The sequence below is a fragment of the Lissotriton vulgaris genome, chromosome 12 (genome assembly GCF_964263255.1).
Source record: "Lissotriton vulgaris chromosome 12, aLisVul1.2, whole genome shotgun sequence".
Taxonomy (NCBI): Eukaryota; Metazoa; Chordata; class Amphibia; order Caudata; family Salamandridae; genus Lissotriton; species Lissotriton vulgaris.
Window position 1 is genome coordinate 293,462,148 of NC_141700.1, and position 27,342 is coordinate 293,489,489.

The window sequence follows — 27,342 nt, forward strand, 5'->3', positions numbered from 1 at the left end:
TATCCAGGAGGAGGCAGTCCTTAATGATTGATGTCGTAAAGTTAGTTTCATCTGTGGTCCAGATAGATCTCCATAACAACAGCGGCCGCATGGCAATCAGATCGGCTAAGTATACTAATCCTAATTCTTGATCTATTACTTCAGTGGGCGCTGTTAAGGGTAAACTTAAGAGACGTTTTAAAAAGGAGTTTTCTTCTCGTTGCAGAATCTGGCTACAGTTATGTCCCCACACCCCTGCACTACATAGGGCAGTAGCAACAGATATAGCCTTATATATTGCTAACATTTCCTTGATCAGGCGATTGCCTAATTTTGATGCAAATCTAAAGACCCCATATGCGCTCTTAATCATCTTAGATCGAACACTGGTTAATTCATGTGTCCAATTCCCACTGCCCGAGAAGGTTACTACCAGGTAGCAGAAAGTGTTAACAGTTTCTACAGGGTGCTATCAATATAAAAAAGTTTTACATTTCTTTGGTTTAGGACCGCAGATCAATATAAAAGTTTTTGTTTTGTTAGCTAGCAGTTTCCTGCGGTAATAAAATTATCAATTAATCGCTGTAGGCTTACCGGGGTCCTAGAAAGCAGCACAGCATTATCTGCATGTAGCAGCGCCGGTATATAACTACAAGCTTTTTTGTGGGGCGACCGCCTGGACCAATTGCAACACTTTGTCGACCTCATTTATAAATAACGAAAAAAGGAGTGGGGCGAGGACGCAGCTCTGGCGTATACCTTGTTTTACATCAAAATTGGGTGTACCCTCGCCCTGCTGCCCATATTGCACCTTGCATGATAACATCTCATAAAGCCTTGCAAGGATACAGATGATCGGTTTAGGCGTACTAAGGTTAAGCAGAGTTGGCCAAAGAATTGTTAGGTCAACAAGATCAAAAGCACTGCTAAAATCTGCATAGCAAAGCTATAATCTCCCTTCTTTGGCGCACGTGTATTTGCCTATTAGTAATTTCAAATTAATGCATTGCTCTATGGTCCCTAACCCTTTCATCAAACCATATTGCGCTGGGGAGATTATCTCATTTTCAATTGCCCACTCTTCTAAGCTCACTAATAATACTTTACTCATCACCTTTACTGACGAATCTAGGAGAGATATGGGGAGGTAATTCTTTGCTTCAAACTTATTGCCTTTCTTATAAATAGGAATAATAACAGATTGACCCCACGAGGGAGGTATATTCTCTGTTGCTATTGTATCAAAAACCCTAGTAAGAATGGGCCCCCATAAATCTGTTGCAGCTTAATATACATCGACTGGGACCCCAGCCAGGCCCGGGGGCTTTCCCCCCTGCTTCCCTATAATCTCATCTGAACCTCTGCAGTTGTGATATTTAGTGGTAAAGTGGGCCAATTACTCTGAGATACGCTTAATACCCTAGATGCTTCATAATCTGATGGACTAAAAATGCTTAAGAAATGCATCACCCACGCTTCATATGTAACATGGGATAGAAATTCAGGGAATGAATCACACTTTAAAAATGGAGAATTCACTGTTTCCCAACATAACTTATTATTAGCTGTATCTGCTGCCATGGATAGCTTATCCCAAGCTAGCTCCTGCAGCTCTTTTTTCCTCACCTCAAGGACAGATTTATAATTAAACCGTAGAGTTTTAATTAGTGCATTGTCTCTTGGTTTGTAGTGCAGGGCCTGCTTCAGTTGATTTAGAGCTTGGGTGCAGGTATAGTCAAACCACCCTCTACATTATAATGGTGGCAAGGTTATTTTTAGGGTTTAGGGTGGGAGAGGGTATTTTGGGTGGCAAGGGTATTTTTAGGGTTTTGGGTGGGTAAGTTGTAAGGTTATTTTTATTGCATTGGGTGGGTAGGGTTTAGGGGTTGGGGTTGATAAGGTAATATATATATGGATCAATGACATAATATAGAATGACAAAATATAGACTTACCAAAATATAGTCACCAAAATATAGAATGCCAAAATATCGAATTCCTATCTACAAACAGGTAAGTACAAAAATATTGAATCCAAAATATAGTCTGTAAAAAATATAGTCAGTCAAAATATCGAATTTTTTTAAATGTCTTAAAAGTAATTTAAAATTAATGGAATAATAAATATAATTAACTAAAACATACTTAAAAATACTCAAATAACCTTAAAATTAAGATATAATTAATTTAAGTTATTAATAAAAAATGTACAATATTTTACCGTCGGATAGCAGGAGGGTAACATTTAATATTACCACTCCAGTGAGTGCAACAGTAGGGAAAGCGTTGGATAGCGTAGGGGTAAAAAATACTATTCCCACTCCAGTGAGTGCAACAGTAGGGAAAGCGTTGGATAGCATAAGGGTAAAAAATACTATTCCCACTCCAGAGAGTGCAACAGTAGGGAAAGCGTTGGATAGCGTAGGGGTAAAAATTACTATTCCCACTCCAGAGAGTGCAACAGTAGGGAAAGCGTTGGATAGCATAAGGGTAAGAATTACTATTCCCACTCCAGTGAGTGCAACAGTAGGGAAAGCATTGGATATTGGAAGGGTAAAAATTACTATTTCCACTCCAGAGAGTACAACAGTAGGGAAAGCATTGGATAGTGTAGGGGTAAAAATTACTATTCCCACTCCAGAGAGTGCAACAGTAGGGAAAGCGTTGGATAGCGTAGGGGTAAAAAATACTATTCCCACTCCAGAGAGTGCAACAGTAGGGAAAGCGTTGGATAGCGGGAGTGTGAAAATTACTATTCCCACTCCAGATAGTGCAACAGTAGGGAAAGCTTTGGATAGCGTAGGGGTAAAAATTACTATTCCAACTCCAGAGAGTGCAACAGTAGGGAAAGCGTTGGATAGCGTAGGGGTAAAAAATACTATTCCCACTCCAGAGAGTGCAACAGTAGGGAAAGCATTGGATAGCGGGAGGGTGAAAATTACTATTCCCACTCCAGTGAGTTTAACAGTAGGGAAAGTAATGATTTAATATATTATTAAAAATAAATTAAATATCAATACAAATAAAACATTAATTGAAATTAATAACCAATTTAATATTATGTAATAATTAATTAGAAATACAACTACATATTAGTTATTAAAAATTAATACCCTATTCATAATTATTTAACAACTAATTAATTTTCAATCACAAAAACAAATTAATAATAAAAATTAATACTAATTAAAATTTAACAGTAAATTAATTATCAATACACAAAAAGTTTTTTTTAATTTTTTTTTATTTCTGTAGTTTTTTATTGTTAATATGTAATTAATTACAATTACATCACTTCCCACCCGATTTCCCTATAAACCCACATCCCACTACAGAAAATACATTAATACAATTATCATAATTATCAAATATTTAATTAATGCAAAATAATTACCAATTAATACAAATTATTGCCAATTAATAGAAATTAATTACCAATTAAAAATTAATTAACAATAAATTTAAAATCAATACCAATAAATGAAAAAAATTATTTACTTAATTACAATTAAATTACTGCCCACCCTATTCCCCTATAAACCCACAACCCGCTACAGAAAATAAATTTCGAAAATTAACATAATTAACAAATAATCAATGAATACAAATTAATTGGCAATTAATAAAAATTAATTACCAATTAAAAAATAACAATACATTCAAAATGAATAGCAATAAATAAATAAAAGTATTTAATTATTACAATTAAATTACTTCCCACCCTATTCCCCTATAAACCCACAACCCGCTACAGAATTAAATTACGCAAAAATTAAATAACATAAAATTCATTACTTAAAATACATTAAACATACATTAAAAAAATAATATACACTTTTCAGACATATACTAACATACAAAACACTTGATATTATTAAAAAATCGATATATTTAATGTCTATATTGTATACTTCGATATTTTGACTTCTATATTTTGAAAATCGATATTACTTACCTTAAATTCGATATTTTTAACCACTATATTGTGTCAATTCGATATTTTGTCCATTCTACATTTTTACTTCGATATTATGTCCATTCTATATTTTGGAATCGATATTATGACTGTTTACCATATATATATATATATGGCAGTCACGGGAATCCACACGAAATAAAGAAGACTGCAAAATACCTATTTGGGCCAGTTTTCGTTTTTCTTCTGACTTGGATAAAGAAGCGATGTTCTGTGAATATATATATATGACTATGTGGCAAGGTTACCTTCTTTCATCAGAGACACAGAAGATTTTGGACGCAATGTGCACAACATGACATGGGAGCAAGATTTGTTATTCATTGTGATGGACATCACATCGCTGTATACCAGCATTAACCATAAGGATGGAATTAGGGCTGTCAAACACTTCCTGGACCAACAGTTGATACACCTCTATGAACACAATAAGATGCTAATTACGATGATTGAGCTTGGCCCCAAAAACAACAATTTTTTGTTCAACAAGGATTTGTATCAACAGATGAGGGGAGTAGCCATGGGGGACTGCTGTTCCCCCAGCTACGAATGTCTTCATGCGGGCTGGTGGGAAGAGAAGGTCCTCAGAGTCCAGTTCAAAGAAATATGGGACATTCATAAGATGCAATGGTGGCGCTTCATCAATGATGTTCGTGTAATCTGGAGAGGAAGTGTGGAGTAGGCTAACATTTTTGTAGAGTGCATCAATTCAAATGATCTCAATTTAAGATTTACAGCCCATATCAGCAGTCAGTCTGTCGAATTTTTAGAGGTGCAAATATACATTGACAAGAATAAAGTCCAGCCAAAGCTCCATAGAAAGAACACAGCAAGAACTTCCATCTTGCTGCAGAGCGCACATCCCAGGCATTTGATATGGAGTATTCCATATAGCGAATATTTGCGCATACATAGAATTTGCAGTACTGCTGAGGCCCTAATTCAATACCAGAGGGAGGCAACTGAGAGATTTATTGCTCGAGGCTAGAAGAAAGAGGACCTACAAAAAGTTTTGTCAAAAGCCAATGCCCAAGGTAAGGAGGTTATACTGTTTCTAGAAAAGAGTACCCACTGCCATTACCGCACCACTCCTGAGGAGACACCACGAGATGTCAGAATGATTACTACATTCAGTAAACAGGAACAGCAAATCAGACACATTATTAATTCCCAATGGCCCATAGTGTTAACCAACATAGCCCTTAATCCGATTCTCCCTGCAAAACCATCACTAACTTTTAGACGTGGCCCCTCCATGAGAGATGCATTAGTGAGGAGCAGTCCTGAAGTTACCCCAACTCTCAATTGGCTATCATCCAAGTCAGGATTCTTCAAATGCAGCTCTTGTCGAGCTTGTACATTTGGAATTGATATGACTGAATATATGACTGCATTGAGTACCAAACCAGTGAAGATCAGAAGCCATTACACCTGCCGCACTGATTACGCAGTCTATGTATTAGCGTGCCCCTGTGGACTCAAATACATAGGGAGCAGTAAGCTCCAAGTCTACAACAGAATCCTTCTGCATTTGAGAGCAATGGTAAACTCAGACCCGAGTTACCCGGTGGCCAGGGATTTTAAACTGGTGCACCAGAACAATATCAATGAACTCAAACATTTTGTAACTGGGGCAGTCTCCACACCCAGAAGAGGGGTTAACGGGAGAAACTGTTGCAGCAGTTGGAGTCGGAGTTTATAACTGCACGTGACACTAAAATGTCGAACGGGTTGAACACTAATGAGGACTTGGCCAACTTTTTATAAACTTTTTATGAACTGTTAGTAGTTTGTATGGTAATTTTCAATTTAGGACAGTAGTACTAATCTAGATTACTTGATTAAATAGCATACTGACGTGACTCTATTACTCCCCAAACCAACAGCTCAGTAAACCAGAGCACCTATTATAACTGTGGACGTAACATTGTTTTATCCCTCATCTACTATATATGTTATGTGTCTGATAACTGCAATGTGATTTTTATCCTTGCATCCAGGATGTGATGATTTTTTTCAATAATAGTTTTTCATGTAGCATATGATTACAATGAGCACTGGCACTTTATTCGGGAATATGAAATTTGAGATGTCATCAGTGATATCATCACTGATGTCACTGACCATGTCATGAGTGATGTAATATGTGACGTCATCAGCAGTGCATTGAGGGGGCACGAGTTATAGTTATAGTTAGCTGAACTAACTATAACAGGGGAATTTCTTTGGTTTTGTATGAGTTAAATGTCCAACTAACTATAACGCCCCTGAAACCTATGGTTTTTTCAGTGAATTTCAAAGGTTTTTCAAATGCTACTTTCTAACTATGCCAACAGAGGTAGGACATGTGGTGAAAGAAGAAACAACGCACAGAAAGAACAAAAAGAAATGCAGAAAGAAGCAACAGAAGTCCACAAAGAGGAAGAAAAGTGCAGGAAGAAGCATGGACCCAGGGACTCTCAGGATTCAAGGGGACTTAATCCCCCAACTTAAAACGTGACACAGGGCGCCTTTGCACAGTGGTAAAGGAAGGGGGCGGGGCCAGAGGTGACGTGTCCAAAAACGCCTTGTGGCGCATTTTAAGTTGGGGGATTAAGTCCCCATTAATCCTGAGAGTCCCTGGGTCCAACTAGCCCACCATGTACCTCCAGTAAGCACCACAGAGCTGCAGTGCAGAGAGGTAGTCCGAGGCCATGCCCCATTTTGCACCTCTCTGCAATGCAACTCTGGGTCCAAGTAGCCCACCATGTACCTCTAGTAAGCACCACAGAGCTGTGTTGCAAAGAGGTGGTCCGAGGCCATGCCGTATTTTACACCTCTCTGCAATGCAACTCTGCGGCACTTACTGGACATACCTGGTGGGTTAGTTGGCCCCCAGAAACCCTCATGATTCAAGGGGACTTGATTCCCCAACTTAAAACGCGCCACAGGGCGCGTTTCCACACTTGTGACATCAGGCAACGCCCCCTCCCTGCACCAATGCACAAACGCACCCCCTGGTGCATTGTAAATTGGGGGATTAAGTCCCCTTGAGTCCTGAGGGTCCCTGGGGCCAATTAGCCCACCACTTACCTCCAGTAAGTGTCACAGTGGTGCTTACTGGAGGTAAGTGGTGGGCTAGTTGGCCCCCAGGAAACCACAGGATTGAAGAGGAATAAATTCCCCAAGTTAAAACGCGCCACAGGGTGTGTTTGCACACATGTAACCTCAGGCCCCGCCCCCTCCCTTCACCACTGTGAAAACGCCCCCGTGGCGAGTTTTGAGTTGGGGGATTAAGTCCCCTTGAATCCTGAGGGTCCGTGGGATCCAACTAGCTCACCAGGTACCTCCAGTAAGCACCAAAGAGCTGTGTTGCAGAGAGGTGTAATAAGGGGCGTGGCCTCTGAACACCTCTCTGAAAAAGAGCTCTTTCTGAGGCAACGGCTACCTTCATGCCAAATTGGAGTAATTCCGTTCAGCAGTTCGAGATGTAGCAGTGCCTAAAGTTTGCTATGGAAAATGCATTTTTTTACCTCTTTTTTTTTTAATTTCTCTGGAACTGCTGACGGATATACACCATTTATCAAAAATAGTTCTTTCTGAACCAAGGGCTACCGTTTTGCCAAATTTGGGGTAATTCCATTCTGCAGTTCGGACAGTAGTCTTGTCTAACGTTTTCTATGGTAATTAACATGGAGAAAACACTTTTTGGGACCTCCCTTTTTTCACGGCCCCCGCATTCCGAATCATCCCGAAACTTTCAAGATAGGAGCTGACCGGAGCGGGCCATAAGTTTTGAAAATTTGGCGAAGATTCGTCAACCGGCGCCAAAGTTATTGGGAAAAGAAAAAATGCTTTTCCTATGGATAATAGGTCCTAACTATAACTACCTACTGGTGACCGCCAGAAGTAAAAAAATAAATATATATAAATAAATATATATATATATATATATATTATATATATAGGGCTTTATACTTAACCTGCGAAATACTTACAGTCATTGTAAAGGGATGCATGGTAACATTTTGTGTGGTAAAGGCATGTGTTGTAAAGGCATTTGCGTGGTAGCGGCATGCGTTGTTCCATCACACAATGTCCTACACATAAAGAAGCAGGTCTATCGGCATAGCCCTAATCCTGGCGAAACCTGTCATAGCAATAAACTGAAGATCAGTAGATCCATCGCTTTTTAAAAAATGGAAGAAGGAAGTGTAACAGTGGGCATGAAAATGAATGTATAGCCCTGCATGGGGAGGAAAAAAGGGGTCTCCTTTGAAGAAATAATGGCAAGAATGGGTAAAACTGGCATCATGAATTAGTTAAAGAAGGGAGTGTACTACAAGATGTAATCAACATCTCTCACCTTAATCTGCGGCTCTGGATACGTCTGGTAGCAGGAATTAGGACACCTCAAAATGCTAATCAGGCCACACTTACCAATAGGAAAGATAATTCAACAGTAAGCTCTTTGGCCCTTTGTATCAACCCATTTCTCCATAGACACAGATTGGGAAGCCTTTTTGACACATAAGGCCCTACATGGCTACAACAGATGCAAAATAATGACCAACAGCAGGAAAGATGGTTAGTATAGAAGTTCAGGAATCTAGTTATCTGAGCATAAGATATCTGAAATAGTTAAAGAGGAAATCCGAAGTGAAATAGTTGAAGCAAATAAGCTAACAAGGGGGAACTGAGAGCACGGGACAGTCATGTCCCGGATTCTCAAGTCTAATTAAAAGAAGAAGTTGTTGTTATGATGAACTTAAAAATACGGCCAAATGTCACGGGTTTACCTGAGGGTTTAAAATAATACAGGAATTGTAACACAATAGGGTTGCGGGAATCAATGTATTATTGTATGGATAGCTATTTTGATGCACTCAAAATTGTTTGTACGGTTAAAATCAATTAACAAATTAAAACAAGATCTTTAGACAAAATTCAATAATATCCGTAGACAACATTCTGCGTGCCAAAGCATATAATATGATGGATCAGAGAAATAGGAATACCAAGTGAAAGATACACCTTGAGTATATGAATAAAGGTCCTTAAAATGCCATCAGTGGGTCAAATGCACCTACCCTTCTAATTACATTTTTAGGTGCATATTTTTTAGTGAATGTTTGTGAAGATTTAGGTGCATTATATGATATGGCTGGATAGCCTTACCATGGAATACACTAACAAAAAGTGTCTTGGGTCCAGTCAGGCTTGTTTGAACAACCTTAAGCTCAACCTTGGGTAGCTATGGCTTTGAACAGCATGGCTAGCACAATGGAACTGAGGAGGCGGTTCAGAAAGGGCCTCCGCACTCATGACGGTAGCCTTGCAGTCATGGCGGGTGCCCGCACTAGTGGTGGGGTTCCAAAATAGGTAACTGCATCACAGCAGTCCCACCATGACTACGGGACCTCCGCCATTAGTGCAGAGTTGCATTTGTGAATCAGAACCTTAGTGTAAAGTATTTAACAGTACCAAAGAACAGGGCCGGACTGGGAACAGAAACCGGCCCTGGCAAACTGCTCAGGTGCCCCCCCTGGGGTGAGGGGGAGTGCAGCCCAGGAGTTTGCGAGGGTCGGTTTTGGCCGATTTTATTACCGGGGCCGATATTGCCGACCCCCGGTAACAAAAACGGCACCACAGGAGCCCTAACCCGGCCGCCACCCTAGCAGCCTACCAGGGAAACACCCGGTGCCCGCAATGGCCAGTCCGGCCCTGCCAAAGAACAAAATAAGAAACACAACACGAAAGAAACAAAACACCAATTTATAAAAATAGATAATATTTTTAGGAATGTTAGAGTCCTTGTTGAGCAAAATCCACTGAAGAGTTACAGATATACAGATTCCCAAAGGTGTTATCACTTTTTAATTCAACTGGAAACAAATATTGGTGAATCAAAAGTTTTGAAATTTTTGGAAAGCTTGTAAAAGTAAGTTTGGCAACTTTGACCCGGCTTGGGTGACCAAATATGACAGGGAGATGGTTTGGGGCCCCAATGGGGCATTTTCCAATCCAGTTCCAGGCTTTACAACACGGCCGCCATTGAGTGGTCCTGAAGCTGAATATAAAGGATCAAGAGATGCTCAAGAATGCTCCGGTTGCTGTGCAGTTGACGGGGATTCTTTTCTGGTGATTATTTGCTCACGGTTCATGTGGGGTGACTTTGGCCAGAGCGGTTGGGGTCCCACAAAGCCCTCTTCAAGACTGCAGAAGGCCAGCTGTGGCTTCTAGTCTCTGAACACAGTGGTCACAGCAAAATCACAGTAAAATCCTTTAGTGGAGGCTAATGTTCTTCTTGGGCGACCAATTTGGACTCTGAATGCACTCTTGGGTCAGGTACAACATTTGGCTGTCATGTATTGACCACTTAGGTGTCACAGTCAAGCTATAGGCTTAGTGGGAACACTGCTAAACTACGTCGCCCAGAATTCCTGAGGTATGGTCCTACTTCTCTTTCTCACCTTTGCCTATCTATACCCACTCCTCCCTTTCCTCTGTGCTTGTCACCTGATTACTTCCTGGACCTTCCCTGAGGCGAACACTTGATGATACCCCTTCGCGGATTTCTCTGTGTTTATCTGGAGCGAGACTGCATTCTAACGTGTTAGCGCTGGAGTGCAACCGCGTTTGTTTGTCTTTGGTTGTTCTTTCCCGTATCGGTGCAAGTGCTGGAGCGCGATCGCGGCAGCTGCTGCTCCTTGGTGTTTTTCCTTTCCCAGATCAAAGAAGGGAGATCGTGGAGCTACGAGAAGTTGGTTGCTTTTCCCGACATTTACCGAGTCTAGCCCTGAGAGTGGCTGTTATCGGTAGTTTAGCGTAATTTCCTGTTATATTCCACGGGGATTATTTGAAGGTTGTCTTCTGGTGCAAGAAGCAGCGCTGGTTATTATTTCGTACACGCAGGTCTTTTGTTCATCCAGATAACCTCTTCAACTATAGTGGTGGTAGACCATCTAACAAAAATGGGTCATTTCATAGCCCTGAATAAGCTACCCACTTCAGGAGAATTGGCTACGGTAATGTTACAACACATAGTTAGATTACATGGAATCCCTTCGATTTTCATTACAGATAGGGGGTCCCAATTCATGTCTAGGTTTTGGAAGGCCTTGTGTGACATCTTGAAAATTGACGCTAGACTTTCTACTAGTTACCACCCTCAAACTGATGGGAAAACCGAGAGGCTAAATCAGACATTAGAGCAATATCTGAGATGCTTTACATTACAACATGGCGAAGAGTGGAGGACATTACTATGGACTGCAGAGTTCGCTTACAATAACGCCGAGCACTTGTCATTAGGTTGTTTTTTCTGCATTAATGGTTATCACCCTAACATGTCACCACTAGAGCTGCCTGGAACATCTTCAAATCCCACTATCCATGAGCATCAGGCACACCTAAAACAGGTTTTAGTCGACGCCAAATTACATTTGGAAGTAGCCAGAGCCAGAGGCAAAGCTAATGCTGATAAAAAGAGGGTTCCAGAACCTCTCTACAAGGTGGGAGACAAAGTATGGTTGCATACTAAACATTTGAAAATAAAGGGGAACACAAGACTTCAGCCTAAATATGTAGGTCCCTATCCCATTGTTCGAATCATCAACCCTGTAGCTATGAAGTTGCAGGTCCCCTCCCAATGGCACATACATCCTGTATTCCATGTGTCTCTTCTTAAACCCTGCCTCCCTGGGTCTAGAGTGCCTGCGAGACCTGCTCCTATTGAAGTGGATGGGGAGGAAGAATATGAAGTTGAGTATATACTGAATTCTCGAAGGGTGAGGGGCGGTGTGCAGTATCTCATAGAGTGGAACGGCTATGGCCCTGAGGAGCGCACATGGGAACCTAAACGCAATTTGCATTGTCCGGGTCTCTTACGGCGCTTTCACGTCTTATTCCCTCATAAGCCTGGTGGTCCGCCAAGACGTCGGACATTGAGAGGGGGTTCTGTCACAGTCAAGCTATAGGCTTAGTGGGAACACTGCTAAACTACTTCTCCCAGAATGCCTGAGGTATGGTCCTACTTCTCTTTCTCACCTTTGCCTATCTATACTCACTCCTCCCTTTCCTCTGTGCTTGTCACCTGATTACTTGCTGGACCTTCCCTGAGGCAAACACTCGATGATACCCCTTCGCGGATTTCTCTGTGTTTATCAAGAGCGAGACTGTATTCTAACGCATTAGCGCTGGAGCGCAACCGCGTTTGTTTGTCTTTGGTTGTTCTTTCCCGTATCGGTGCAAGCGCTGGAGAGCGAACACGGCAGCTGCCGCTCCTTGGTGGTTTTCCTTACCCGATCTAAGAAGGGAGATCATGGAGCTACGAGAAGTTGGTTGCTTTTCCCCGCCTTTACCGAGTCTAGCCCTGAGAGTGGCTGTTATCGGTAGTTTAGCGAAATTTCCTGTTATATTCCATGGGGATTAATTGAAGGCTGTCTTCTGATGCAAGAAGCAGCGCTGGTTAATATTTCGTACACGCAGGTCTTTTGTTCATCCAGATAACCTCTTCAACTGTCTGCTGGACAGCTAAGTACTATTATTGATATTCAATCCTATTTTTGCTACTACTTGAAAGGTGATTTTACTGAACTCTGGAATTATCTCAGACATTTAAAGACACCTACAGACTGTGTTTATTTTCTTTTCTTTATTTTTCTATTTTGTGCTGTTTTTGCTAGGAGTAATTGTGGCAGTATATCATTGTAAGTGCATAGTTGTATGCTCCTTATAATCTTCAGTATATACAGTGTAAGGGAAGGGCCAGGTTACACTCACTATTTGTCTATTGTATTACATACAGGAACCCAGGGGCACGTAGAGAAGTGAAGACTACAAACCTCCGATACACGCCATCCATTGAAATACTGCAACAACTTTATTGTTTCCTTTGTCCCTTTTTACCCTTTCCCCGGCTATGGTATGATCTGTGGAGTTACTTCAAAAGACTCGCAGGTGTTGCCAGAGTAGGGGGATAGGTATCATAGCATCGCTCATGTTGTATCCGGCTATCGAGGTTAGTGAAACTTTCACTTTATGACAGTAGGATGTCAACGGTACCTAACAGCAAATCTTCTGTGATTGCTCAACTTGCCAGTGTGGGCTACTTGGGCTGTGGTGACCCTTTTGTAAGTTCCAGAGGGTCAGTTGTGGGTTACTTTGAGTCACTCCTTTGGTCTGGGGCACAATATTTCCTCGAGCCAGGAGCCACAGGCACAGTCCTCTGTTCGCTAGCCCATGGTGCAGCAGGGTCAGTCCAGCTGACGGTGGACCCTCTCTTTGTGCGATTAAGGAGGCAGCAGGGCAGTCTTTCTTCAGTCCTTGTTCCAGTTCCGACATGATCTGCGGTGGAAGGTGCCATATTTATTTCCAGAAAGTACCATGGGGTCATGATATGGTCACTAGCCAATGGGCTACCAGGACACCTCCTTCTTGGTGATGATTTTCCAGCTATGTATTGCATTTACCCATATCACAGTGCACTATTCTGTCACCTCTCAAGATCTCTGGACCTTTCCTTGGATGTCAGAAGGTTGGTAGCCCACCTTAGAGTTGTGGCTACCAGAGGGTTACACACCCACAAGAAAACTAGTTTGGGCACTGGATTTCCCTCTCTGTCCCTGTCTCTAGTCTGTCTGACTGAACAAAGAGCAGTCATTCAGGAGCGTAAATGCCATCTGGCCACCAAAGGCGGCTTTGCCTTTGAAGCTCGCCTTTTGGGCTAGACCCTGAGTGGCTTCCTGGGAAGGGGAGGTAACACCTTGCCCTGATCCAGGTTGCTATTGTTCCTAAGCCTGGGAATCGTTCACACGACTCCCCAGGCAGGCAGGATGCTGTCTGTTGGCCAGTGCCTGGGTGAGGCTACTGGACAACTGGGTCCCAGAGTGGCAACTTAAAGAAACTTGCATTACTTTAATAGTGACATTAAATTTGTCCTGGGCTTCAGGTCGAGTTGAATGCCTTGATGAATTTCACACCTTACAGTAACTAGCTAACTATCCCTTTCAGACGTTATTCAGGCTGAGATGTTAGCCGGTAACATTGTTAGCCAATGGGGCTACTAGCCTTTCCACAGCAAAACAACAATTTAGAAGTGTTGCTTTTAGGACATATACAAAATACATATCCTACTTCATAATATACAGTTCCCTGCTTAGGGCTGTATAGGCCTTCCTTAGTGGAGACATACTTATATTGTTAAGGGAAGTGGGGCGTTGCCATTAGTTTAAATGGCAAAGTCGATTTAGCATTGTTACCATTGCCCTTCCAGTCTGCGGTGGCAAGCTGGGAGCTATTTTGTACATTGTCACACTCAGGGTGGTACAACCCATTCCGCAGCTCTGTGTGGACACTCTTCCTTACATGCCCTGGGCACTATATACTAGGGACTTATAGGTAAGTCAGTCCTTGCAATTGGAGACAGCCAATTTGACATACACTTTGCCATGGGTAAGAACACAGGCTCTGAGGTCTGATTAGCAACCTCAGTGCATCCTCAAAGTCGATAAACCAGCATGATCAGTCCAAAAATGTCTTTCCCCAGAGTGCTGGTCCCCCATTTGTTTACCTTTTTAACAGGATGACGCAGGGAGACAGGAGGTCACACAAATCATCTGACAATGACTTCAGTAGAGCAGTGAACTCTGGGCTTGTATAGTACTGTCACAAAGCTCCTTAGAGGAAATTCATTTGTTTCCCTTAGTGAAGAACATATATAAATAAGGCAACTGGGCTGCAAATCTACTACAAAATGCAAAATTGTGAGTGGGACATTTTTAAATGACATACGCCATATTTCAATGTCGAAAAGAGCCATCAAGCAATCCATTTCCATTTATAAACTTTATTTCGGCCGTAAAAGACCATAAAAGTCACATAAGAACACATCACAATGATAAAAATACTTTAAAAGTAACAATCCATGAAAGATTAAAAAAAAATATTTACAGACTACATCAACTAAAAGCAGCCCATTACGTTAAAAAAGAGATATATAAAAACGAATTGCACAATTACAGTATTGTTTTCAGCAACTTTTGATGCCTTATCCACATTGAAAGAAGAAAGCGGGAAACAGCAAAGACCACAATAGTTTTGGTATCAGATCTTAAAATTCGATAAGAAGCAGTGCATTGAGAGAACCCCCTATATTTACAAAATGGGATGAGCGCAGTATTTTCTTAATAATCTATACCCAGGACAGAAAAATAATACATGTATCACTGTCTCTGTGGGACCATTACAAGCTGGGCATATATTTACAGTGGGGTTTGCCCAGTTCTTTGTAAAATCAAATAAAGGAAGAGTGCCCAGCCTGAATTGAATATAAAGCTTCCTCGCCAGTGCGGGTTGGATTTCATCCATATAGGGTTCAAACACGTATTGATCTTTAAAGCTTAAAGAATCTATTGTAAGTTGGCCAAAAGTGCTATTTTCCTGCAAAACCCTAAGCCTGTACAATCTATAGGATTTCACCAGATCAAGATGGGAAATCTGCGTGCAGTAAGCCTCTGGACTAAACCAGAGGTCAGAATGACCAATTTTGGCACAGAGATCTTTAATATATACAAGCCAAGGAAATTACACTATCCCAGTTAGCTCCAGGATCGAGGAAAGCTCAGACCTGTATGAGGCTAGCTCAGGGGTCAACCAGATTCTTCGCCAAAAAGTCAATGGGCGCAGTCCCGTTTCTTCAGAAATAGGTCTTATGCCCAGGTCAAGACGCAGAGGAACAAGGGGGGTGCTTAGTGGAAGATTCATCAGAGATCTCATATACTTGTTCCCAGCTAAGATCAAGTCCTTCGTTGAACAGTGCCCCCAGAGCTCTGCCCCATATAGTGCAGCACTTCTCACCTGCACTTTATATATCTCTGTAGCAGGGCCAGGGACCACAGTACTTAGGGACTTTGCAACTCTCATGACACCACCAGACAACTGATCCAACCTTAAAACCGCCTTTCCCATTTGGGGTCCCCAGGAAAAAGACTCAGAGAGAGTAACCCCAAGATAGTCAAAAAGTGAAACCTTTTCTAACGGAGTGCCATTGAGCGTAGGGTTGGGGCGAGATGATTTTACTGGGATAAACACCATAAACTTTTGTCTTACTTGCGTTTATTTCCAGGCCCCTGTTTACGCAAAATAGGGCAAAGCTATCTAAAATTAACTGAATCCCCATTGGGGACTTAGATAGCAACAAGGTGTCATCCGCAAACAACAATGCGGGCAACCTCCTTCGAGCTAGTTTCGGAGCGTCACTGTGCTTGACACAGCTTAATTGGGAAACCAGGGCATTGAATTAAAGGCAAAAGAGGGTGGGAGCAAGAACACAGCCCTGCCTTACCCCCCTGTCCACCGGAAAGCGTGATGTCAATTCCCCTGATTTCCCAAATCTGACCTGGGCAAAATTCCCAGTATGTAGGCGGATAATCATATTTAATAGGTCTGGCGGAATTCCAAGTTCATCAAGGACTGCCCACAACTTGGCCCTGGGTACCATGTCAAAGGCTGATTTTAAGTCGACAAATATCAAATAGAGGCTGCCACCCTCTATTGATACTGTATTTCAATAAAGTAGTTGGAGCCTAAGAATTTGGTCGATGGTCGATACATTTTCCCTAAAACCAGACTGGCAGTCACTCAGTATGTCACGATCTTCCATCCACATATGTAGACGATCAAGCAAAATTCTCGAAAACAACTTCTGAGTGACGTCTATCAGGCTGATTGGCCTATAGTTTGTGGCAGGGTGGGAGAGCCTTTTTTATATATCGGGAATATTTCAGCACCAAGCCATGTATCTGGGATTTTCAACCCCCGCACTATAGCGTTAAATACTATCCAAAGGTAGGGGCTCCAGATCGTTGGTTCTTCCCTGAAAAGATCCCCAGGGATCTTATCCAATCCTGGGGCTTTACCAAGGGGGAGTGACTTGATTGCACCTTGAACCTCTGCTAGAGTATTTGCCTCTAGAAGTGGCAAAGATGCAGAATATTGTTTAATTTCCATAGGTGATGATAACAGTTCACTAGCATAAAGGGATTTGAAATGCACTTCCCAGGCTGAGGCAGAAATATTCGGCTCCACCGGAGACCGTTCGACAGAATTATGGTTGGAAACTAGGGGCCCCATTATGATGTCGGGCGGATTGCCCCAGCCAGGCTGGCGGTAGCCACCGCCAGCCTGGCAGGGGCAATCCGCCGACATCCAAGCTCGTTTTCCCCCCGCCATATTAGTATGGCGGGGAGGACCTCGGCGGACGGCAAGACCGTCCGCCACTTTTCTGCCCCGGTCGCAAGGCGACCGGGGTGGAAAAGGAATAATATGGTGGCGGTGTCTATTAGACACCGCCAGCCATATTACAATGGGCCTGGGCAGGTGCCTTTCCGTGGCGGCATCGCATGCGCTCTTCACTTTGGGGGCCCCCTGCGGGCCCCCAAAGTGAAGGAGGGGTGGGGGGTGTACACGGGGTGGTACCCCCCTGCATTTGCATATACAATGCGGTAGGCACCGTGCGGTGCCTGCCGCATTGTGTATGCAAATGCATACATGCATTTATGGCATTGTGGCGGTGCAGAGAGCATCGTCCGCCACAATGTTATGAATGCAGGATGCGGCTGCCACTGTGGCGGCCGCATCCTAATTCCACCCACGGGACCCCCGCCCTTATGGCAGGCGGTCCCTAGTCCCGATAGGATGGCGGGCGGACTAAGTCCGCCCGTCATCCTAATGACCCCCTAGGTACCAGAAGCCCTTCATGTCCCTATTGTGTAGGGCTACTCTAATATGTTCCCATCTAGCACACTCCCAAAGATGTTTAGCTTGATTAAACGTAGCATTATACAGTTGCCTTTTTATTCTTATTTGTGGTCTGGTCTCGCTCCGGATTGCCTCAATAAGAGCACCCTTGGCCGTTCGGCAGGATTTGTCAAACCAAGGGGCATAATATCAAAGACCGATGTTAAAATTATCGCTGTTTTATCGCCAGGAAACTGCCGATAAAACTGCGATAATGGGCTTGATAATACGCCCTTGTTAATTCCCATAGAAGCCCATGTTAACACCGGAACATGGGCTTCTATGGGAATTAACAAGGGCGTATTATCAAGCCCATTATCACCGTTTTATCAGCAGTTTCCTGCTGATAAAACGGTGATAATTTTAACACCGGTCCTTGATAATATGCCCCTCAGAGAGCTTGTAGGTCCTATTTGCAAGGGGCTTAGAGGAAGAATTAAAACATTATTTAAGGTCCACCGTTAGCTCGGCATGGGTTATTTCAACCACGTTCGTATCCCAGGTGGTAGGAAGTCGGTTTGTCTCTTCCATAAGTTTCTCAAGAAAAGGGGTAGATAAAATGTATAAAGATGCCAGTTTTTCCGGTGCTAACCTGACCGATTCCCACCTTATCCTTCTTTTGCTATTGGCCAAAACTAGATTGGTACAAGCATTAGAGAGACTCCTTGCTGATATTTGAGTGTCAGGATCCGGAGTTCCAGGACTAAAGCATTATGATCACTATTGTGTCTCGAGAGAACCATAAAATCAACTACCCACACAGCCAGGCACTGGTTTCCACCAAAATATAGTTCAGAAGAGAAAACTGTACGGATCTATTAAAGGTGAACCTCCCTGGTTGGTCGGACTTGGTGCGGCCATTACATGCCCTAAAAGAGTGCATTAGCATGGCCTTGTTTATCTGCATCACCAATGGGGACCGCGCCTTTACCTGCTTAATCTGTGGATCAGGAATTAGCAAAAATCTCTCCTCGTCACTAGGAACTGTATCTAAAGGGTTAACAAGGGGCTCAAATTGACAGTTAAAATCGCCCCCTATCACCTACCTTACATCCTTAGATAAGGATTGTAAAATTGCGGACAGATCATCGATTACAGAAGATTCCTTCAAGACACTTACAGGGCGTGAATACAAGTTAATAACCACAATTTTATGATTAGAAAGAAAGGTTAGCTTGACACCCTGAATATCATCTGATAAAGTGATCACTTCCTCCATCTGGCAATCCAGGTGGGTTGCAACCACAGAGACAAACCCCCTGAGGGTCTTCCCCTTTTGCTTCTATGTGGGGGTACATTGTACGTGGCATAGCCCTGGCTCACAATATCATCTATTGCCCAGGTTTCCTGGAACAGGCAAAGATCAAATTGGGATATAAACTTTACCCAATCTGGGTTCTGTAACTTATTTTTAATGCCTGCCACATTCCAGGATAGTACCTTTAAATTTGGGCCCCTGATAAAGCAATCGCTAGGATTATTGGGAGGCCGGTTTCTGGAGGACTGGGTTAACCCCAGTTTATTTGCCAAAAGTGTGCCTGCTTCTGCCATTGGTAAAGGGAAAGTAGCTGATGAGGGGAGAATATTTATAATGCATTCTATTGTCCTGTGTGAAGTGGGGGCAGTGGTCTCCATAGAGATTAAATCATCTGTCTTCAAAGTTGGATAAGCAGATGTGCTAGTCAGTCAATCACATTCCTCCAGTGTCGATAGAGCTTCAAATCTATTCTCAGTTAGCACCGAGCCATTGCCCAAGGGATGCATCCTGGTCTCTTCATTAGATGGCACATTAACAGACTTATCCATATTCAATCTATTCTTCCTCAGAGAATATGAATTATAAAAATAGTCTAGAGTTAGGGGAACTATCTCATAGCTCCTATGTTGAGGGGGTAAACATTTGCTAACAGTATTGGTAGAATCTTGGTATTTGAAAAATTAACAATAACACAATCCCCTTTAAAACGTTTTTCCTGGCTGCCCACCCATTCCACCCTCCTTGCCATGATTAGTTCATTTGCCAGAAATGGACAGGTCCTTTCCGTAGCACTTATATTGGAGGGAATCCAGTGCAGGCATGTATCCATAAGATCTGTCGTGGATTCCATCTGATCTGGTCGAAGTCGAGGAACATTAGCCTAGGACCAAGGCCAGAGGAGCAGCAGCAGGCAGAAGATGAAAACTTGGTCGGGCTGGGGTATTGAATGCAATAGACATTAAAGGTCTAATTATTTCCGGCTTTTTACGCCCTCCATGGCCCGATAAGCATGGTGCTGTTGCATTGTTCATAACCTCCCTTACAGGAGGACTAGAGGTATGTAGCAAAGGAGCTGGCATGGCTGTAGGGGAAGGTGGTACTGGTTTAGAAATCGTACAGGTTGATGGAGTGGACACAGACTACAAAGATTGTGTAATTTCCACACTCATAGCTGGTTGGACTGGCTGTAGCGGAACAGGATTTGCAAACTGTGCCGAGTTAAAACCCTGGACAGGAGTAAGACAAAGCTGTGACTCAAGTTCATTCAGTCTAGATTCAATAGATGATAATTTGTCTATGATTGGCAGCATAATGGAATCCATTTTTAGCAGCAGATCATCCCAGACTGAAGCGTGGTCAATAACTGGAGGAACTGGGAGTGGGGAAGAAGCAAATGTTAAAGTTGGCTGACATAACTTAGGGGCCTTAGAAGCCGTTTCATTTATTGGGCCCTTTGTTTTAGCAGGACACACAGATTTCACTTGTTTGGACTTTGGGGCCACAGTAACATTCTTGCCTCTGGTGCGCCTTGGCTTAGGTGAAGGTAGAGGTTTCTCTGGAGATGCTTGTACATCAGATGGTGAAGAACTACAGTTATGTTCTAACTCAGTAGGGGGACATTGATTGGGAGAAATAGGTTCATTTTCGGTGAAAACTCGAATGATGCCCAGAGACTCATTAGTAAGGTTTGGAGAAGAAACCGAAACTAAAGGAAGAGAAAGTCTACCAGGGAGAACTCCAAGTTCCATTGAGAGCCGTTTCTCTGTAATTTCAATTTCTTGAGCAAGAATGTTTGTAGCCCTGGTCAAGAAAGAGTCATGGGTTGCCCCTACACCCACACCTCCTATTTCTTTTAAACCGCTCCTTTTAGCCATTACCAGGGGATATGAACAGTTAAAATTAAGTACCTGGTTCTGCAGCAGGCGAAAGAGAGTGGGCCCAGCTCGCCCTTCTCCGAGCGATGACGGGCGTAGACGGGCCCATCCTTGGCCCGGGCATGGCTCGGCGCGCGCCTGCGCACGTTCCGCGTAGCGGGTGGCGCGAGGAGTTATGTAGCAGCCGGTGGTGGGCGGGGCTGATGGAAGTCAGCTGGCGTGGCCCCGTGGACTCCTGGGACCTGGAGTCCCTACTCACAGACAAAGTGCCCCCAGCAAGCTCCTGGTGCGAAGCGAGGAGTTATGCAGCAGCCGGTCGTGGGAGGGGCTGATGGAAGTCAGCTGGCGTGGCCCCGTGGACTTCTGGGACCTAGAGTCCCTGCTCACAAAAAAAAGTGCCCCCATCAAGCAATCACCTTGCCCTTAAGTTGTTAAAAAGATTCTGGGCCTAATTCATAAAGGGGAATCTACGAGTGGAATTTTCCACACTCATAGAGTCACTCCAGGAATACCCATAAATCAATTAAATTAAGCAACTACTGGTGGAGATTTACATCTATTAGTAGGAATAAGTGTCCCCACCTCCCTACACCAAGGAGTGAGGACAGGTAAAATTCAAAATATCACCCTAAAGTTACTACGAGCAACCGTACAGATATGTTAAAGGCATAAATCAGCCAAATGCTGTTGTACATGGTGTAGGCAGGGATCTCCACCAGAGAAAAGACCTCCAATTTCGCATTTGGCATTACATCAGAAAACTGGAAAGTTATCCACTCCCTAAAAATAGGCCCACAACACGTTGATCTGTATCGAAAACATGCTGTATGTTGTAGCAAGTGGACTGACTTCTTGAAGAAAAGGGAGATTTACAGAATGGTCAGCAACTCTAGGAGGATGGTACACCTGGAGTAATTTGAGTAACATGTCAGGTGATGTCCTAACATTCTAAAGAGAGTCTGAAAAATCACAATATTTTAAGGACCCATCAGATAATGATGTGGAGCATTCCAACACAACATATCACTGTGTTTAGGCCTTTTTTAGAACACATCAAGCATAACACAACAACATTGTGACCATGAGGAAAGGAAGACTTTATTTCTTCAGCTATGCAGATACCTAACCCCAAATACTATATCGTAATTGTAAAGAAAGGGATCTTTTTGCATGAACACCTTCTACTTTTTTGGCTGATGCTGCTAGTTTTTGACTCTGAAGTGCACTGGGCCACGCTGACCAGGCCCCAGTTCATATGCTCTGACCCATCAAAATGTTTGTGCCATTGGCTAATCCCCAGTTGACATATTAATTTACCTGTAAGTCCCTAGTATATGGTAGAAAGTTTAAGACACCTGAGGACTGCAGCCTTTATTGTGCCACCAGAGTAGTGACAGAGTGAAATCAGGGCTCTAGGTGTGCCATTCCAGCTAAGTCTTGTAAACTGCTAACTTGACATGCCAAAATAACCCTTTTGCTATGCCCAGATCTTCCATTTAAATATGTGTAAGTCACCCTTAAAGCAGGGCTTAATAGCCCATAAGGCCTAGTACCAGATATTAAGAAGAGGGACATGTCAAGTGTAAACTTTACATGTCCTGACAATTAAAACTCGAAATTCTCATTTTCACTGTAGCAAAGCTGGTGGCCACTTTGGCTAACATGGAGTTTCATTAGCCCATGTGCTAAGTGCCTATTTCCATTTAGGACCAACAAACCTAGTAGACATGGCTAGTCTGTGCTTTATGATTATAAAGTTCTCAAACCACAATCATATTTAAGTGTAGTTTTTTTTCGTCATTTAAAATTAAGACGAAAGAAAAATTCTTAAGACTACGCCTGGGCATTGTACCGATCCTCCCGCACTTACCTCCCTGAAAAAGGAAATCGGGAGAGCATACCATCTGCCTCTGCAGAATGGGAAGTGAAGTTCTTGTGCACGTTATCTGCATTTGCCCAAGTCTACTGGACATCAGACGTACTCTACTTCTTCCTACTTTCAAACAAAAGTGCACTAAGACTTGCAGGCAGGCAGTAAAGCTATTCTTCAACTCTACTGTCATCCAACTAAACTACCACCTCACAAAGTTCTTCGGTATAGCAGAAAGGAGACTTTCTCAAATACTGGCCAGAACGAAGGAGCAGAGAGCAAATAGCAATCGGCACAAGGGGTTACTGACTACCAAATAGGAAAAAAATCAGGACACTACAACAATACTTAGTGGATGAACATTTATCATTTTTAGCTAAACGCATTCTGAACCACCATTCAAAGACCCTGGGAGGAGGAAAAGCTGGAAAATCAACAAAGATTTTATAAAACAAACGGAGAAATGGAAAAAAGTCAAGGAAAATTGAACAGCTTTTTCTTCCAATGGTTTATTGTTTTTAAAGTCATAACAGCATTCCAATAAATGGGGTCTGGCAATAAGACATCAAAAGCTTCATATTGGTATATCTGGGGAAAGGGAAATGTCCCTTTATACAAATAAGCTGGAAAAAAATACAAACGCTTCCCTGTTTTTTGATTCTACTGGATGAATGTCGCAATTTTAACATATGCATAGAGGGAAACTGTATGTAAAGTTTGAGCATCTTTTCTTTTTTCTTTTTCTAATAATTATAATGCAAACGAAATTGCAAAGGTTTTAATTAATCATGCAAATAAAGTCATACTACTACTAGTAGTCCAATGTATCAAAATAATTGTTACATTAAACCCGACTTAGGGGGTCATTAGGATGGCGGACGGACCTGCGTCCGTCCGCTACCCCCGAGGTAGAGGGACCGTCCGCATGGGCAGCGGCGGTCCCTCCATGCAAATTAGGATGTGACCGCCACCCTGGCGGTCACATCCTGTATCTTTAACCTTGTTGCGGGTGCTGCTTGAAGCAGCACCTGCCGCAAGGTTAAAAATGCATGTTTAACATTTACATGCACAAAGTGGCAGGCACCGCGCGGTGCCTGCCGCTTTGTGCATGTAAATGCTGGGGGGTACCATAGGTACCCCCCATGTGCACCCCCCACCCCCTGACACCAAGGGGCCCGCAACGGGCCCCCAAACACAAAAGACCACATGCTTTTCCACGGCAGAAAACCCGCCATGGAAAAGCATGTTTCCGCATGAATACTAATATGGCTGGCAGTGTCTGATAGACACCGCCACCATATTAGAGCTTTTCCGCCACAGGACCGCGGTGGAAAAGCGGCGGACGGTCTTCACGTCCGCAGATGACCCCCCTGCCATCCCAATCTGGCGGGGGGAGTCCTTGCAATCACCGCAGCGGTGAATCTGCATCCTCTGGGCCGGTGGTGGCTTCCCCCTCCCCGGATGATGTGGAGTCACCGCAATCCTAATCGGCCCGTAAATGTTGAAGTTTGATTTAAGTTAACGTTTAATACAAGCATGGCTTTAGAATGCCACCTCTTTCTTGCACCAAATTTCGAGGTGCCACTTCTGGTTGCCTGCAGCAGTTGTGATACCAGACAGCCTGAAAAGCTTGGAAAAGTCATAACTCTAGTTCTTGTCGTCTAATTTTTGTCATTTTGGTGTCTAATAAAACATAACAATATATTCTAGTTTTATAAAATGGAGTGGTATTTTATTGTGTTGTGTTTTTTACTTATTGACTGTTCTAGACCTGGTAAATGTTTTACACTTGTTTTTCTTTGAGTTTAGCCTGGCTGCTCTGTGTCAGAGCTACCCAGGACTGAGCTACGGTTTGATTTAAAGAGCCCTAAGTGGACCTGATTAAGACTAGTGATATTATTGCTTAGTAAGGTTTTGCATCACCAACCAATAATCCACTTTTTTTCACAGTAATGCAATGGATATTGAATCATACTCTCCTTGTGACAACCTTGCCGACAGTAAAAGATGTCTTTGTTTTGTGTGACAATTTTTCTCTACATAACTTGTAATTCATCTCAAATATATCATCAGCCCTTTATCAGTTACGCAAATAAATGTCCAAATACAGTAAGTAATCATATGAAATGCTGCAAACAAACATGAAATCAAGGCAAAAGCAAGGACAGGTTCCTAACGGTGAATAGAAAAGAAGTGTTGTACCTTCTCCAGCGTCTCCAGAGTTTGCGGGTCAATCTTCCGTATGTAGTTTGTCTCTGTGGTAGCGTAGAAATCTTCACCGCATCTTATGATATTAATCAAGCAGTTATCAGTGAAATCAGGGATGGCATGTGACAAATACGTGGCTGCCCTACAAAGAAACAGATGGCAAAGTGTTAGTTAATGCTTTGCTCTAAGCTATTTATAGGGGCTCAGACGTCTCTAGAATACTGTCCTGCAATAGCAAAGATGATTAAATGAATATACAGAGACTGGAGAGACCTCAGTCGCTCTGTGTGGTATGTATGTCACTATATTACATACGAGTCTGTAATCCGTGTATAAAAACATGTCTCCAATTACTTTGTTAAGCATGGTTTCTAAAGAAAGCCTCTATTGTTTACACCACATTCTAAATCTGGTAAATCATTGCTATGATGTAGTAAATGGTTGATAACAAAACTCGTTACGAGCTGTTGCTATGTCATGAAGGCCTTCCAATCGTCTCTGGCTGAGAGAATGTCAGCGCAGTTCTGCATGTCTGTTTTGACTGAAAGAAGAAAGCACAGCTGCAGGGGGAGGGGGGGGGGAAACAGGGAAGGGAGTGCAGCAGTGCTTAATTTGTAAAAACAATAAGTGCCAGGGACCTCGTGAGGAGGTCACTGCATCTTGCCACACCCATTGCCCCTACCGGCACTGACAATGACATTACCAACACAGCTACTAAGCGTCACACTCCTGCAAGTTTGACAGTTTAGACTATTCCTTGCCCCCTAAGCTATAAGAATGACTCAATTAGCAGGTATTAGTTATTTTTAATGCATAATAAATTAATAAAAAACTGCAGTGCTTATCTCGAACCTAGACAGACAGGACCGCCATGTGGCAGACTGTCAAAGTACAGGTATTGACAATTTAGTCCTGCTGCCGAGCAGCGGCAGCCACCGGCTCAAATTAAGCACTGGTGAGGGTTGGCTAAGAATGGCAGGTATGGTATATTTTTTTCACATTTGGGTCAGGGAGTAGAGGCCATTTTATGTAGGGCTACACCATTACTCCTCTTTCCCTGCGTAGCAGTTGAAAGCAGAGGCAGATGATTTTGGTGGCCATACATAACATAAAATCAGGGATGAGTAAAAAGTGAATGACAGCGATGTTTTCCCCCTTAGGTTTCTGAGAGACATCATAGACAACTCAAGCTTTGCTCTTGTGGGCTATTTGATGTCATTCAGAACCCCTTGGTGAAAAACATCCTGGTAAATTACTGCCTCCCATCTATAGTTGGTTGTATGTTGGATCAACGAGTTCCTCAACAATGACTACCTGAACAACGCGGTCTCTAGTCGACTGCAACTCAACCACAATTTATTTTACCACGCATTCCTTTACCATGAATTTTCATGGCAAAGGAATACATGGTAATCGGCCTTCTAACCCAAACCCTCCCAGGCACACAGGTGCATCTCCAAAGGTCATCAGCTTGCTGGCTCAAGGGAGCCTTTTAAACAGAATCAGGGTTGGGAGGACACTTTCTCACATCTGAGCACAGTTCACCTCTTTGCATCCTGGTAAATGCAGTACACAGTTCATGCTTACTTCAAAATTAGCCAGAGTTTTTCACCAAAGTTGGTGCAGACATTGCTGTATAGCTCTAGACATGTGTTTCTGGGTTGAGCCCTTCACCAGTAGATCTCTAATACTGCTGACGAGCTTTGGAGATGAACCGGTGTGCCTGTGAGTGGTACTGTGACCTGAGAGGAACTAGGCAGCATTTCCAGCAACGCCAGAGGATTTTTCTTTGCTCTCCAATACTGCTTCTCTCTACTGATGAAGGGCTCATGGTTGACTAGAAAAGGAGGATTAAGGGGAGCTGGGAAGAAGAAACTGGAAGGATCCAGCTGCCATCCAGGGATAGACCTGCACCACCAGGCCTTGTTGTGAAGTCTCGAGATCCTCATGCTCCTGCAGCATACCAAGAAGGAGGTGCACCTGTGATGGGATTGCACCGATGAATGCCCTAAACATCCTACAGTTTTCCTGATAAAAAATGAAGCACCTCTGAAAGCTGGGTGCTTAGAAAATCGAAACAGCGTTTTTTGTCTTGGGAAGGTTAGGACTATCCTCACGTTGCACACCATATTTGGCAATTTGTTGCGTCAAACCTCTGCTTTTTGATCACTGCTGTGACTTGAGGGTGGGCTTTTCACTTTCTTTGAGAGGCGGGTTTGTGTTTGGTCCTGAGGAAGATGCGCCAGTTAAGATCAACATGACTGTGATCAGAATGAGTGGAGTGCAGTCTCTCTTTCTCTGGTTTCAATTACTTGCATTGCTCCTGCCTTAATCCCACAGAGGTCTAGTATGATCTTTTGGGGGTAGACGGGAGTTCAGGGAGGTGTCACAAGAGCATC

General features: G+C 43.0%; 1 protein-coding gene across 1 annotated transcript in view; it reads right to left on the reverse strand.

Annotated features, from left to right (window-relative positions):
• BCO1 (beta-carotene oxygenase 1) overlaps positions 1–27,342 on the reverse strand; it is a 234,403-nt gene that overhangs the window by 178,211 nt on the left and 28,850 nt on the right. The window contains exon 4 of the mRNA XM_086945084.1: positions 24,938–25,085. Within this exon, the coding sequence (XP_086801210.1) occupies positions 24,938–25,085 (148 nt within the window). The remainder of the gene's footprint in view (positions 1–24,937; positions 25,086–27,342) is intronic.